The sequence below is a fragment of the Sander lucioperca genome, chromosome 10, assembly GCF_008315115.2.
Source record: "Sander lucioperca isolate FBNREF2018 chromosome 10, SLUC_FBN_1.2, whole genome shotgun sequence".
NCBI classification, from domain to species: Eukaryota; Metazoa; Chordata; class Actinopteri; order Perciformes; family Percidae; genus Sander; species Sander lucioperca.
The window spans coordinates 27633325-27648285 of record NC_050182.1 but is presented as its reverse complement, the minus strand read 5'-3'; the positions used below and the strand labels follow the sequence as shown (position 1 = coordinate 27648285).

At 40.4% G+C, this 14961-nt stretch overlaps 2 protein-coding genes across 2 annotated transcripts; both read left to right on the top strand.

Annotated features, from left to right (window-relative positions):
* Positions 1 to 5405: 5405 nt before the first annotated feature.
* fabp4b (fatty acid binding protein 4b) lies at positions 5406 to 6552 on the top strand. The gene is made up of 4 exons (XM_031299089.2): positions 5406 to 5602; positions 5848 to 6023; positions 6141 to 6242; positions 6417 to 6552. The coding sequence occupies exons 1-4, from the start codon at positions 5530 to 5532 to the stop codon at positions 6468 to 6470; spliced, it is 405 nt and encodes a 134-aa protein (XP_031154949.1). The 5' UTR covers positions 5406 to 5529; the 3' UTR covers positions 6471 to 6552.
* A 1906-nt stretch (positions 6553 to 8458) lies between these two features.
* On the top strand, positions 8459 to 12111 carry LOC116049441 (protein FAM8A1-like). The gene is made up of 5 exons (XM_031299090.2): positions 8459 to 9173; positions 9460 to 9580; positions 9734 to 9857; positions 11278 to 11417; positions 11515 to 12111. The coding sequence occupies exons 1-5, from the start codon at positions 8684 to 8686 to the stop codon at positions 11657 to 11659; spliced, it is 1020 nt and encodes a 339-aa protein (XP_031154950.1). The 5' UTR covers positions 8459 to 8683; the 3' UTR covers positions 11660 to 12111.
* The last annotated feature ends 2850 nt before the right edge of the window (positions 12112 to 14961 follow it).

Sequence of the window (14961 nt, the reverse complement as noted above, 5' to 3'; positions counted from 1 at the left end):
AATCCACATGCTTTGTGAAATCTTTCATCTTTTCCTTTTTACAATTCATCATTGTGTCCATATCAAGTTATAATGTCACTTTTAATGTCTACTGTTGTCTTTAGACAATTTTCGTTAAAATCGTTGAAATACTGACAACAATAAAAGTGTGTTATCTATTTATCTTCCTTGGCAACATATGTTTAATTGTACAAAACAACTATGTAACTGCATATCTGACCTTCATTTTCTTCAAGTCTTAGCATCCGTTGTAAAAACAAATTAAAATGGCATATTACAACTTGTTACATGCATCTACTGCTATCTAGTTCACCCCACAGTCATATGTCCATTTGACTTAAAGATTATTTAAATTGAAAGGAAAGGTTAGAGAGCACCTTCCAGTTTACCAGGGAGATGCCACAGATATTTATGATCTTTGTCATCGTCTTGAGAGGGATGAAAGTCTTGGTTACTTGACTGCAGAGCTACACGGCAGAACCCCCTAAAACACCCTCCCTTAAAGTGTGTCATGAAATATTAAGTGTAGTCATCTGCTGAGATGGTTGACTTAATTGTCACAGCCTAACACTTACCACATGTCTAAATAAAGGTAAGTGCTCCCCCCTTCCAATTAATCTTCAATTAGGGGTTCTGCTCTGTGCCTCTGCTTTTGTGTTTTCCAGTCCCAGCTCAGCAGGTGGGGTTTGGGGGTGTACTGTGTGTGCGTGTGTGTGTGTGTGTGTGTGAGGGGTTATATGAGGATTTGCAGGCTTTGGGGGGGACACAGGACACATGATGACTGTCATGCTGTCCCAAGACTATCACTTCTTGCAACAGCGATTACATGGCAACACTTTGAACACAGCCTATATAAAGCTTTAGCAGAAAGCATATTATATTGACCCATAGAAAATAATCGTTCCATGTGAGATGCAGAGAGACATGAGACGCCCAAAGCCAAGTGATTTATCAGGGATTCTCATGACTCTGGCTGGTTTTATATAACTACCAGCTGAGGGGTGCACTTTCCCATGTTGTAAGGGGTCAGGAGGCCACACTGTGGCAGTTGTTTTTCACATAAGAATTCCAGCCCACTGTTGGGGGATCTAAGAGAGCATAAAAGAGAAGTAGAGAACTGTACAGTATGCATCACTTTAGCTCCTGGTGAACCCTCCGCCCACTGCCCTCTGCACCCGGTGGCTGTGCCCCATGGGCACCTCTCCCTGTATCGACAGAACAAGCAGTGTCTCTGTTAGGGGCAGTCACCCGCCCCCCTCATGCCTCTCCAGCCCCACTGTCGGTGTGCTGCAAACCAGAAGCCTGAGGCACAGGGAGCGTGTGGGATAAAGGGATGAGAGAGAAGATCAAAGCAGAAAGCATGAAACAGCTCAAAGCACACAAGCAAGAGGCACCTCTCTGACCCCCGTCACACAAACACACACAAACACACACACACGCACACGCACACACAGACAGACAGACACAGACACAGACACAGACACAGACACAGACACAGACACAGACACAGACACAGACACACACACACACACACACACACACACACATACACTGCTGTGCTGAACGATAGGCGCCCACCCTGGCCTCTAGTTTCCCCTCATCCAGCAGCCATGTAAAAAGGCAAAGATGAGAGGGCACGTCGCTCAGGTCATGTGAGCCTCTCAGCAGATGGTTGGGACCTGCTGGGAACCAGACCAGAACTGATGCCAGTGGCGTACAAACTTGAACATATCTTCCTATCATTTTTTTTTTTCCAGTGCAACAGTCTTTTACGGTAAAATTAATTTCTTTACGTTGTGATTGTTCTATATTTTCTGCATGGCTTTTAAAATTAGCATTCTGAAGCACATTTTATTGTTAAAATCTGATGCAAGAGACATGGCATTACTAAAACATTTCAATTAAAGAAAAATGTTTTAAATAAACAATTATGACTCAGATGCATCAATCAAGAGGTCCGCTAACAATGATTAAATCATCTGTGGGGTCTGGTTAAAAAACTAAACAGATTATGGACATATCTCAACTACAGTACATGAAAGACACTGATTCAGTTCAATTCAATTCAATTCAATTTTATTTATAGTATCAAATCATATCAAGAGTTATCTCAAGACACGTTACAGATAGAGTAGGTCTAGACCACACTCTATAATTTACAAAGACCCAAACAATTCCAATAATTACCCCAAGAGCAAGCATTTAGTGCAACAGTGGCAAGGAAAAAATTCCTTTTAGGCAGAAACCTTGAGTGGTGAGGAAAGCTTCCTTTTAGGGAGAAATGTCGGACAGACCCAGGCTCTTGGTGGGCGGTGTCTGATGGTGCCGTTTGGGGGTACGATGAACAGTGGCAATAATAATCACAATAAAGATAATGAAACTATGACTAGAAATAGTAGTTGTAATAGTTAATGGTGTAGCAGGGCACTGCAGGGCGTAGCAGGGCACTGATAAAAAGGCTTTCATAAATCTCTACATGGAGGAAATGTATCCCCTACCTCAGGCAAAGGCTTACCCTGAACAGAAGAGACAGTTTAAGCTTAGAAGGAAGGGGAGCACAATGAATATACTCAAACAAGATGGGAAAGTGTAAAAGACGTACAGTACATAATCTGAAAATAGGTATTTTTTAAATTTGTTGTGCCCTTTTTATTTAATGTACTTTAAAAAGCACCACCCCTCTGCCATATTCTCACAGTGTCAGATCATTGGCTGCAGGGAGTTGCAGCAAAGTTCACCGTCAACATGAGCAGCCATGACCGCAGTTTTACCTGCCAACATATAAAGCTGTAGTTTAGGTTTATAACAAGCCCAGTCAGACTTGTGAACTCCCCCTTGGCCCTGAGGATCCTCTCTCCATTATTCATAAGTCCTCAGGTTGGACCCTGGGAACAAGCTGAGTGAGGCCCTGTGTCAATACGAAACACTGGCCGCCACAATGGACTCTGCCTCCAACTACACTGTTGACAGACACCAACACAAAGGAGCTGAAAGGGGTCCCCCTCCGTTCTCACACACACTGAAGAATGAGTCAGTGTGCTGCCGCTCAGAGCTGTGTTTGTACAGTATATACAGCTTTTGTCCATGGCCACTGTTCTCCCATCAATGGGGGCTGAAGTGTTGATGAAAACCAGGAGGAAAGGACTTCTCTGTGGCTGCCAGTGAGAGTTCATGTTCATCAGATGGGCTCTGCGCCTGCTGGAAGGCACCTGTATGTACGCAGAAAAACCCCGGGTGACAGAACAACAAGTAATCAGCTTAGTGGATTGGTAAACAACATTCCATGATATATCACAGCCCGGACTCTTTGACTATCACATATCATTACTGCCTGTCATTGACATTATTAAATAATGAATGCATTTGTGCCATGAAATCCAATATTGCAGCCATGTTATTATGTCATTACGGCCTTTCTATATGGCATGCATTGATTCCAGTTTCTCTGGTTTCATATTGACAGCTAATTTTGCATTAAACATCAAGCATCTACCGAGATAAAAGAGGGAATCCACCTCAAAAGGGTTGTCACATACGTTAGTAATAAAAATGAGCATCTCACATCCAAAGCTAGTAACTAGAACTAAATTATGATGGCATGCAGAACCTGGTGCCATAGTGACTCTTTTGGGGCTGCAAACTAACTGTTTAACAGGATAAAAATGGGCTCTCAGGGGACATTTCACTGCACCCATATTCACTGTCAGCAGCTCCATTATTATTATGCTTAGTTATTATATAACCGAAAGAGCTTTGCTATTTCCGTTTGAACTATTTTTGGCTTTTGATAAAAAAGGTTATTTTTTAATCTCAGAATATAATTGCATGCTCGTGCAAGGTTAATGTCCTGTCTATATACATTATGTATCTACTGCATTAAAACAGACAATGCACAGTTTGCAAAAGTAACTAATTCCTAGAAACTTGTTTCTTTTGTCTTTTCTTTGTAGGCTTTAATGTTTGAAAAATTTCATAAGTTCCAGAAAGTGACAAATCAGTTTCTAGTGGTTTTTATAAAGCACCACTTTGCTCCTAAATAATGTCTGAAAGACATTTTAGACCCAAATGTGAAGGTGTTGCACAGTGGGAGGCAGTCAAAGGAGGATGTAACAACTGAATCCATTGTAATCCACTAGGGAGATGTGACACATTGCACTCATCTGATCTACATCTGATTTGCTCTGAGCATCTCTATAATTTCTGTCTGTAGACTCTTCCCCTTTGATCTCCTTGAGACATTCATCATCAGCACTCACAAACTCTTATATCACTTCAGACAACCCAAATGAAAACAATGGGTTTACATGCTGTTTCTCTTGGTTTATTGTTTGATAAACCACACTGTTTGCATTCACTGCCTGCATTTTACATTGCACTGGCTTTTATATTGAGAGGATTTAGATTAAATAAATGAATACATAAATTAATGAAATCTCATCTATTGTACAGCAGTAGAGTCTCGTTGACCTCTTGTTCAGGACATATTGTCTTCTTACGGTTAAAATCGTTGAACTATATCGGGACAGCTACTCAAACAGCAGAACGAGAAGGTAAATTTGATCAATTTTTTATTTTGTAGTTTGTTTTCCCTAAAATGCAACTCAAACTCACATGCCTTTGGGTATGTTTTGTATTTTGGATTATGTGTTTTAAAGGGCCCAATATATTGCCTACTGTAATGCATTACTGAAATCATTAGGGGGCAATTACACAACAGTCTGACATTTTGACACAAATCCACTGATATACTATATTATTGTTTTCTGCTACAGTGTTAACACAGTTTTGGTATACAATACCTTACCTTTTGCAATCCTAATTAAATGTCAAGCATTTCAATTGTAAATGCATTGTACATGCTCTAATAAAGTAGAAAATATATAGTATACAAGAGGAATGAACATGAAGACAATGACGAATGTTTAACTGTAATTTGGAGATCCATTTCAACATTTACATATTTTACAAAGTGTGCTAAAATACTCAGTTATGAACAGAACCTCTAAGAACAGTTTTATTTGCTTTTCAAAGGCGCTATCTTCTGGTCAAAACTAGTATTACACTACAAATAATGTATTGTTTATTTGACTATCATGTTTGCTATTATTGTTCATTGTTGAAGTTAAGGTTTATTATAACTTATGCTTATTTATTTAGCCTATTTTATAGAATTATGTTTATTTGCACAATAAAGCATCATGTATCTGGCTGCTGAAGATGTTTGTCAATGTTGTTCAATAATGGATTTTTAATTTTTTCAGCTCCATTAATGCTGAAGTCAGCAGAACCGGGCAAAGCTCACATTTTCATTCCTATCAAACGCATCATGAAAATCTGATTTAAAAGGCACGCCCCCTAATCTTCTCGTTTCCATGGCAACGTCAGCGCCTGCTCTTGATTGGTTATCCATCAATCAAGCTGACCAGCCTTTACATAAGTATTTCCCCTAAACGTCAGTTTCTCTGCGCTTTCCCGGTGGAACAGGAGACCCTGACATATCTAGCTAGTCTGAGATTTAGCTTCACCATCATGGTTGAACAGTTTATCGGAACCTGGACTCTGACTGCCAGCGAGAACTTTGATGAATACATGAAGGCAATCGGTATAGTCATCTCTAGATTGATTAATGTAGGCTTTTGTTATGTTAAATGATGCGTTTAAAGCTTAAGGGTGGAATTTGGGGTGGCATTTTACTGAACTGTATGCACTTTACCTTATGGACCGCTGATGCACTTTATGGACTGCTGATGCCCTGAAATACTTGTCGCTTTGATTGTTTTTTTTACGTTTACCTTACGTTTTACCAAAAGCCTATAGTAACCGCATTTAACCCTCGTTGTGTTGAAGGTGTTGGCTTCGCCACCCGGCAGATGGGCAACATTGCAAAGCCTAACCTGGTGATCAGCGTGGACGATGCCGGGCTAGTTTCAATGAAGTCTGAGACTACTTTCAAGACCACGGAGATCAAGTTCAAGCTGAGCCAAGAATTCGACGAGACGACTGCAGACGGCCGAAAGACCAAGGTGGGTCTTTTTTTTTTTTTTTTTTTTTTTTTTAAATCAGCCTGGTTTTATAGACTAGCCTAGTATTCTCGTGCCTCTAACAGCTAAACGGTTTCTTATTTTTTTGTAATGTTTTAGACCACAATCACTTTTGAGAATGGGAAACTTGTGCAGCAACAGACCTGGGATGGAAAGAAAACGACTCTAGAACGAGAGATTCAAGATGGCAAACTAACAGCTGTGAGTAATTAAGCAACTATAGGCCTATGCTATTAAGATTAGGCTATGCAGTTTGTGGATGGTAACCTACTTTCATATATTTCCCATTGTGAAGTGGTTGTTAGAATTTAAAAAAATGAGCTTATCCTTAGATTATAATGTAAGATTTCTGACACTTGAACATTGTCTCAACAGAAATGTATCATGGATGACGTGGTTGCAGTGAGGACCTATGAGAAAGCAGCGTAATTAAACCTCCCAACGTTGTTTAGCCTTGACCCCCTGAGCTACTGTCAAACATGTCAATAAAGACAGAACTGTGACACTTCAATCGGTGTAGTTATGCATGATGTAACCAACGGGTTCTTTGTTGGCTCAAATGTCTTTTATTTGCATGCTCCCAATCTTTTCTTCAATAGACCAGACCGAGTGCTAAATGCTAGTACACACTTGCTGGGGGAACAAATATCCAGTTTTCCAAAACAAAACTCTACTTAAATTGGCATGCATTCAGCTTTTGTTAATACTAAAATATTTTCAAAGCACAACTAATCATGAGGTCAAATCAACACATGACCACTTTGTCTCAGCAAACTAGCTAACACTAACCTTAATTTAACTAGAATTGTGTTCTTTCCAAATTGGTGGCCCAAATGCCTGTTAGTGGGCATATTTGGGTTGGTGACATTCGGATACAATGTCCAATTGTCAATTAAACCCGTTTAAAGCTATTAGACGTGGGCAGGGGGCTTTACAGAGGTCTTTTGTTCAAACAAGGGAAAAGCAGCATGTATCAGCGCAGTCCTCTAATGACAAGGATATGGGTGACTGGGAGGTGCGAAGGCCAAATCCCTACTTGGGTTCAGAGCACTGACCTCATTTGTGCCTTGTCTTGGATGCACAGATGTGGCGTTCAAGTAAGTGCACATAATTTGTATTTGGGTTCTTTTGGGCAGTAGGTTGAAGCCCAAATTTCCAGGCTTTAGTGACCTTGTGCTCAGGCAACAGTGAGTACTGACTAATGAGAAGCTGATTTGTTCTCTCGAGACACATTTGTATAAGACCATGTCACATGCACAGTTTGGGCATTTTGCATGTTGACCATATAAAACTTTGTAAATGTCTTAATTTTACTTGTTTAAAATGTGTGTGCAAATCCACAACTGAGTTGGTTTCCAGAGGACATTCAGTTCTCCCAACTCAGATTTCTAAATATCCTATTAATGATTAAGCTTACTCTGGATAGTGTGTGGGTGAAGGCTTTAAGCAGACATCCTTTTGTAATGGTTTTACCCCTTCAAACACATTACACCATGAGCTGATGAATTCTTGTTTAATAGTTCTTGCTTGAAAGCTGCTTTGTTGAATGCACCCAGTGGTTATGCACAAACATGTGTGATAATTGTTTAAACACACACTTTAGATAATTATCTTTCTGTAGGTTTTTCAATCATCTGCAGATGGACTCACAGCAACATCAAGTGCATGTATGGTCGAATGAGTGAGAATAGCTGTGAGTCATTTATCCAACTTCAGGGTCAAGTATTATATCGAACATGTCCATGTTCTCTAGAGTACAGAGATGCTTTGTAGGTTACACATATTCAGCCTCATACCTGAGTTGCTCTGAGTCCGTAGGTTACATGAATAAGAAATGGTCAATACGTAAATGTGTCTTGGACTGCTATTTATGTATCAATAATACTTCAAAAATAAATTGCCTAAAATGTTACCAGGACCTAAAGTGATGTATCAAACTGCTTGAGTCTGAGTATCAACCAGCAATGTGAGGTGCTTATTCCAGCAAATGTTTTGCAACAATAAATTAAAATGGTTTTGAAAACTAGGCTATACTCTTCAAATCTAATCACCTAAGTACTAATTAATGATGTAATAATCACAACTGGATGATGACACATCCAAACAAATCAAGACCAAAAGTGACATGTTTTTTTGCTGCATTACTTGGCTTGGTCATTTGAGTTATGACATGTGAATTTGAAGACCTCAAATGTCATCTCACCGCAGTTTATATCTTGCAGACAGGGTTCCAAATTAGCACCATCTACTAGCCAAATGCTGGTAAAATATGCAAGTGGCTGGTATATTTGCTACACTCACCAGCCAAAAAAACAATGGTACTCTATTGAGTGGCTGGTGAAATTTGAACATTGAATAGCCATTCGGCTGGTGGACAAAAAAGAACCCTGCTTGCAGACCCATGCTACCTCCTTGCGGCTGATACTTGTAATAGCAATTATTGGACAGTACCACTATATCCTAATAAGCGGGTGCAATGGTCACATTTAGTCGTGAAATTGACAAGGGTTTTATGAGAGTTAGTCTGTCTTTAACAAAAATGTTTAATTCATTTTAAGGCAATATATTTTCAGACAATGTTTTCTCGATCATAAAGTCCACTGTACAGTTTTCTTGTCTTTGTCCAGATGAAATGATCCGGAATGACGTCTTACGTGACGCCATCATCAAACATGGCTGACGAAGAAAACACAAACATGGAAGTCGATAAAGAAAAGAATAAACCTTTTACTACCACAGTTAAGCCACTCGTTGACGAGGTTACCCAACGAATTGGCAACCAGAACAATGTCGAAGGCAAAAAGGACGCCGATGAAAGCCGCGCCACAACGGAATACTGCGAGAAGCTGCAGGGGTGGATGTGGCAGTACTACACGGGATATGTGAACTGGCAGAGCTGGATGGCAGCGTCAGCCATGTCCTCACCTTATTTACAGTCAGCCAGTGGGACGTCGACGATACCACTTGATATCAATTCCCAGAACTGGTATAACAGCCCGTTTGGTCTTCCGTTGTCGCCTTATCCACCTGCCGTCTCCCAAAGCATCCGGGTAGGTGAAGCCGCTGGCGGGGCTGCAGTGGCCGCTCAGCAGCAACAGCAGGCGCGGGAGAACGGAGTCGCACAGAGACCAGGTGAAAGTTGCTGGCTTTGAGTTGACCGTTTAGTCCCCAAGTTGTCAAAATGTGAGGTTACAGAGAACAGACAACCACCCAGCGTTAGATGTGAAAAAAGCAAATAATGTTTTTTTTTAACGTAGGTCAATATGAAAGTATATGTGCCGTGGTTCACAGTACTTCAATATGCACCCATATGAGAAAGGTTTAGGAATGACATGTTCAGCAATCACATATGGGTGTGAAAGGGTGTTTTGAAACAAAGTTTACTGTACCTGCTTGACTTATTGCTGCTTTTAACCAGGTCGGGAGTATAGCATTCCTTCACCTCTCCAAAGACTCCTGGCTGAGATGGTGGATTTTTTCATACTGTTTTTCATCAAAGCAACCATAATCATCAGTATTATGCATCTGAGTGGAATCAAGTAAGTTTCTTTAATTTCTGTAAGTAGTGGTGGTCTGTAGGCTATGCAGTCGTGGTGGTGAAATAATGATTAGGCCTCTGTTTTTTCACCATTCAACTGAGAAAAAAAACAAAAAAAACACTCTTTAGATTAATATTTGTCTTTGCTTTATAGGGATGTTTCCAAGTTCGCCATGCATTTCATAGTGGAAGAAATCGATGAGGACACATCGATGGAGGAGCTACAGAAAATGATGCTTGTTGCACTTGTGTACCGGATATTAGTGTGTTTTTACGAGGTGAGCACTTGTGTAAAGGGTCTTGCATTACCCATTAACTAGGGGTGCACCAAATCCAGATTTTTGGGGTTCGGCCGAATACCGAATCCACTGGTTAAGATTCTGCCGAAACCGAATCCTACTCCCATCCTCAGTCCATTAACACAGTGAACACATTTATGAAGTAAACAACGTCCACAGCCTCTAAAATAGTTAGATGTAACAAGTTAATGTTGAATTCACACACTCTTTTCACATCGTAGGAAAGCACATCGCTATCGCCAGATGAGTGACAATTTTGTTTGGCAAATTTTTGCTAACCAGTGTATGATGAAGGCATGTTGGGTGGGTGAAATTAGAAATCTAACGTTAGCTAACGAGCAGCAGCCGGCCATTCGGTCGCTCCGCTCCCACTGTAGGGAGACTCATTTGCCGAGAGAACGGCTGACGGCCCGGGAGAGGCACTGTCTGGTTAACACAAGTTTTTAGCTGTGACTGTCCTTCCTTTGCCGTACCTGGGGTTGCTGCATTTTGGATGCTGTCTGTAGATTCCTTCATGCACAACTCGTATGCTTTCGGATGTTTCATACGCCAATGTTTTAACAGCAGCGATGTTGTGTAATGTTTAGGGTCCTTGCCACCACGAGACAAATCGGCATTGCAAATTGAACATGTAGCTCGACTTGAATCGCCTTCTTTTGACTGAAAGTACTGCCAAACAACACTTTTTCTGCTCACGAGTTCAATTTTCACTTTCTCACAGCCTACTGCATTGAACGGTCCACCTACGTAAACACCTTCCCGTAATCAACGGCGGCGTCATTACGTCGACCAGCGTAGCGCAAGCGTAGGGTTCAGTGGAAAAAACTTCTAAGGTTCAGCAGAAACCGAACCCCGTCAAAAAGCCCAATATTCGGCCGAATCCGAACCCGGATCCTGGATTCGGTGCATCCCTACCATTAACTATCTTCACTGGCTCCCTGTTGCATATAGGATTCAGTTTAAAATTTGTACACTTACATACAGAGCATTGCATGGTCCGGCTCCTGCATATGTGGCTGAGCTACTTCACTCTCTTAGGTCAAATATGTTAAACTTGCTGTGCCCCAGCCTTAAGACCTGTGGGGATTGAGTTTATGAGTCCATAGCATCTAAACTATGGAATGCTCAGCCTCCACACTTACGGTCTTACGGTTGTTTTTGTGGATTCTTTTAAAAGGCAGATAAAGACACAGCTGTTTAGACAGGCGTTTGGTTAACCTGTCTGCATTTTCTTCTGTTTTTTATGCCCCTGTAAAGCACTTTGTGACTTATGTATGTGAAAAATGCCATCTTAATATATTTTAGTTACTTTACTTTTTACCTGTGAAATGTTTCTTTGGAAATGTTGGAAAGCGCCCCATGCAGTTAAGTGACAGCTGCTACACCATTCTCCCTTCAGATTGTGTGCATTTGGGGAGCAGGAGGAGCCACTCCAGGGAAGTTTCTTGTTGGACTCAGAGTTGTCACGTGTGACTCATCAATTCTGGTTCAGCCTAACAGGGTGCTTGTAGTGCCAGCAACTAATGTCTCTCTGTCTGCGTGAGTACTTCATTTTAAAGGTTATCGTTCAAAATTGCCGTAACAAACGTGATCCTCCTGTATGTAATGTAACTACTGTCTCTGTCACCCTCTGCAGATCCACTGTCCGAGCCTTGAACAAGAACTTTTCAATTGCCTTCTTTTTCCCAGCCTTCATCACACTTCTGTTCTTCCAGCACAACAGGACTGTGTATGATATGGTAGCTGGTACAATTGTTGTCAAGCGCTCCAGGATCAGATGACCCAGAAGAGAGTCCTACACTAATACTGAAGATGCACAGTGCTAGTGTGTTTTATTTTATAAATACCTGCAGAACTCAGACATTAGCCTTTCAAGGTATCGTCAGAACATGCAGGAGCATTAAGATGGTTGCAGAGAGTTTGATACACATCAGTATGAACTATCTCCGTTCCCTACAACTACATACTGACACTACGACACATACTGTATTTCTGCATGTATTGCTACATGCTGCTTTCAGAAACTGTTCCTGTGCCAAATTGATGTCTCCTTTTGAAGACAGGAATAATTATGGTATATGCTACCATTTCATTAACACAACATTTGCCTCTTTAAAATACTAATTTTCCAGATTAAGGGTGAATGTCACGTATCCCTCAGTATTGAAGTTGCTAATCATGCATTCATGAGATTATACCTTCAGTATCTCTTTGTATTCAAATCTTGTCTTAAAGCATAACTCTCGCCAAAATGCAACCTAGGGTCTTTTTGTGAATGTACCCGAGTCAAACTTTCGTTTAAAAGCATATTTAAGACGTAATCACCACTTTTAAGATTTACCGTATTTTCGTTTTTTGGTCAAATGGCCTTTTGAATGAGAGTGCTAGGGGCACTTTTATGCTAGCCTCAAAATAGCTATTTTTAAAACACTAAGAATGCTCGACACAACATGAAACTTTGCTCGAAGTATCACCAGGGGCTCTACACCTTAACTAAATCATTGACAACATTGTTTGTGTACCCAGAGTACACACACACACACTCACAAAAAGACCCTAGGTTGCATTTTGGCGAGAGTTACGCTTTAAGAGAGTTGTATACTCAGATTTTTAAATTTTGAGTTGTTGACCATCACTGCAGTAGTGATGGCCTCACGATCAGCTCTTTTAGCTGCTGAAATGCTGTGCTTCTTAGGCACATTTAAATGTATCGAAAGGAAATGTTAACCTGATCACAATTGCTTTTCCTTTTACTCTGAAAGCATGTGTGTGACTGAAATTTAACATATGACACATTTTATGTGATTAGCTGTTATTTGCATTTAAAAAGATTAAATGAAACCACCACTATTTCCCTGCATGTTTGAGATGTACGTATGTCTTTTAGCAGTTTGTCTGCTCTGCTATATAATAATTCCCACAATGTTTTGATAATAATTAAGTGGCCTCATGTTTGGTTACTTAAGTTGCATTGACTCATTGACATGCAATTATATTTTTGCCTCATGTAATGGGTGCATATCAGTTTAGAGACACTGATGGGTAAATAAATGGATGGAGAAACACAATAAATGCAGACGCTTCCATACAGGGCCAGAAGGGTCACTGAATAGTTAAAATAAATGATGTGAATCATAACCTGTGGCCTTCATAGTCACCAAATCTTAACCAAAGACATTTGGGAGATTTTGGACTGACTTTTTAGACTTCACCAGTGTTCTTGTATAATTCATGCAAAGTTGCATTGAAGCTGCTCTGGAAGCTTGTGGTGGCGCAAACCACTTAAGAGACTATGATGTTTTTTCCTTAACCACCCATTTATACGTTTTCCATTTAGTATGCCACAGTCTGTGTAAGATTTTGTCCAAATGGCACTCTTCTTCCACAGTAAAAACTTGTGAATGTATTCCACTCTAATTTATTTAAGAAAATATGACGCATAGGTGTTTTTCAAGTTAAATATGTCATAATAAATTAACCTTGTAATTAAAGTAATCATTGCAATCCATACATGCAGTAATTTGTAGGATTACATTGTAAATACAGAACACAGTGATCACTTCTTAGTTAAATGGGTTTGGCTCCACCTAGTGTATGTTTGTTGGTCATACAGACATCACTCTTCCTGGGTTGATGCAATAGCAGAATAAGCCCACAACACTGTTACCTGCAAATAATATTTTAAACAAATATCTGTCTGTGTGTAATTCTCATTTATCATTACAGAAAGTCAATCACAATCAAGCATCTACCCTGAAAAATGCCAAAATCCCATCCTTTGACTTTTCTGGCATGTCATCGAATAGTTGGCAAAGTGTTGACGTGGTGATTGTGTTGGGCCCACTAAGTGGCAGCTTTAGCTGACAGCCACAGATGGTACTCCCAGATTACAGAGCGACCCCCTCCTATGCTGCTGCCATGCACCATGCCATTACTGTAGGCGACAGAATAATATAACTCATAGTTGTGAAGGGCTTTACCGAGGAACAGAAAAGTGTGGGCAGACACTACCCACCACCCACCACCATTACTGCACTGTATACTCATGAGTCTATTTGGAGTTGAGGCTATTTGTAATCTATTTTTGTATTGATATGCTCTGGCTCATATCAAAAGGGAAAGTGCAGGAGGAAGGTTTTAGAAGAGCTCAAGGAAACAATTATTACTACAATTTATGACAGACCTTTTTAAGGAAACTACTTAATGTTGCAATAAACCTAACAGCCCTTGTAGTGATTTAACAAATAATCAGTTATTGTTAAAAACACTAATACTTTATTTAAATCACAGTAAAGATCATCCTTGTGTCTATGAATAGGAATCCTAGGGTGGCACTAATGATGGCAGTGCAGAGAATTAATTCCTGCTATTGCCGTCGACTCATCCATCAAATGGCTTCATTTGTTTTTTGTTAAATATATATATATATATATATATATATATATATATATATATAACGCTATAGACTAAGAAGGTGAACTCAGACATGGAGGAGTGAGAAGTGATGAGTATATCATCGCCACAATGTGCAAAAACATTTTTGTTTAATTCCCCATTTTCTGTGTCTGCTGTTTGATGCCATGTTTGACAAATCTAGTTCTTTGCTGCCACATGACATGCCATACGGCATTGAGTTGGTCATGTGTCCAGGCTGAGTTCCTGCCACCCTTTCTGGCCCTTTTAACAAGGGAGTCATCTACAGGCAGCATGGAGGGCTCACAGCTTTCTCTGAAAGCCATGTGTCTGTGTCTGAACAGAGCCACGTACAGGGCAGAGGAATAAGGTAAACAATCTGGATTAAAGTATTCTCTGTGAATAATACAGTTTTGTGTCGTCTTTAACGTCATTATTCATTCATTACAAGCACTGAAATGGCAGCTGGCTGATGCTCTTTCACACACACACACACACACACACACACACACACACACACACACACAGCAGTATGCTCCAGGTGCTTTGAAGTTGTGGAAAGGTGCTGTGGACTGAAATGCTGCTCAGTGTTGTTGTTTCTCCCAGTGTGTCTGTGCCTATGGGTATTCCTGTTGGAGTCAGTAATTACAGGCTGGCTGGGTTCTGTCTA